The following is a 671-nucleotide window of genomic DNA, read 5'->3' as shown; positions in this document are numbered from 1 at the left end:
AGTCAGGCGGTACTGGCGACGGCCACGCTCGAAATGGTGTATTTTATGTGGCACCTGCACAGGAGTCAGTCCAGCGGCACTGGAAACGATCTCAATGGTTTCATATAATAAAGAAATATTTATATGTCCCTGAAACTTTGCTTTAACATGAAGATATTCAACAAAGAATATCTACTCAATAATTGTATTTATTTGCTCTTTTTAGGTGGTACAGCTGGGGGACTTGTAGCTTATGGAGTATCTGGTAATTTTAAATCTGCTTCAGAAATCCTTCATGAACTTCCTGAAGATAAAAAACGATTACTGTGCAAAAAGATGAAGGATATCTTAAAACACATTGGTATATCAGCTTCTCCGCAGCTCTTGAGCTACATTAGATCAGATCAACATCTCTACAAAAATGTTGTGGAGGGCTTGAAATCATTTTTCACAGATGACCTTCAAATGACTTTAAACAAATAATGTATGATTACTTACAAAATCTCTTGATATATTAAAATAACATTTTGAAACAACATAATTTTTTTCTAAGAATTCTATCTATTAGTTTGTTTGGTAAATAATGGCCTATTTTTGAAATATTTGAAAAACTGAACATATGCAAAGGTTTAACTATTCTAAATATGATCCCTGAAAGGTTATGCATTTCAAGGTCATTTATGCCTCTTCAA

General features: G+C 33.4%; 1 protein-coding gene across 2 annotated transcripts in view; it reads left to right on the top strand.

The window, feature by feature from the left end:
• The window catches only part of LOC106870832 (protein C19orf12 homolog), a 2,308-nt gene that overhangs the window by 1,514 nt on the left and 123 nt on the right, over positions 1–671 (top strand). Inside the window, exon 2 of one of the 2 annotated variants that reach the window (XR_008267113.1) lies at positions 206–652. Coding sequence is in view for 1 of the 2 variants with exons in the window: in XM_014917056.2 (XP_014772542.1) it covers positions 206–462 (257 nt within the window). In the remaining variant the exon portion in view is untranslated. Of the gene's footprint in view, positions 1–205; positions 666–671 lie in introns of those variants that run through there. The other variant, XM_014917056.2, reaches the window with a different exon arrangement.

The sequence above is a fragment of the Octopus bimaculoides genome, unplaced genomic scaffold (assembly GCF_001194135.2).
Source record: "Octopus bimaculoides isolate UCB-OBI-ISO-001 unplaced genomic scaffold, ASM119413v2 Scaffold_20565, whole genome shotgun sequence".
Lineage (NCBI taxonomy): Eukaryota > Metazoa > Mollusca > Cephalopoda > Octopoda > Octopodidae > Octopus > Octopus bimaculoides.
The sequence above is the reverse complement of the archived record's forward strand: the minus strand, read 5'-3'. Positions and strand labels throughout refer to the sequence as shown.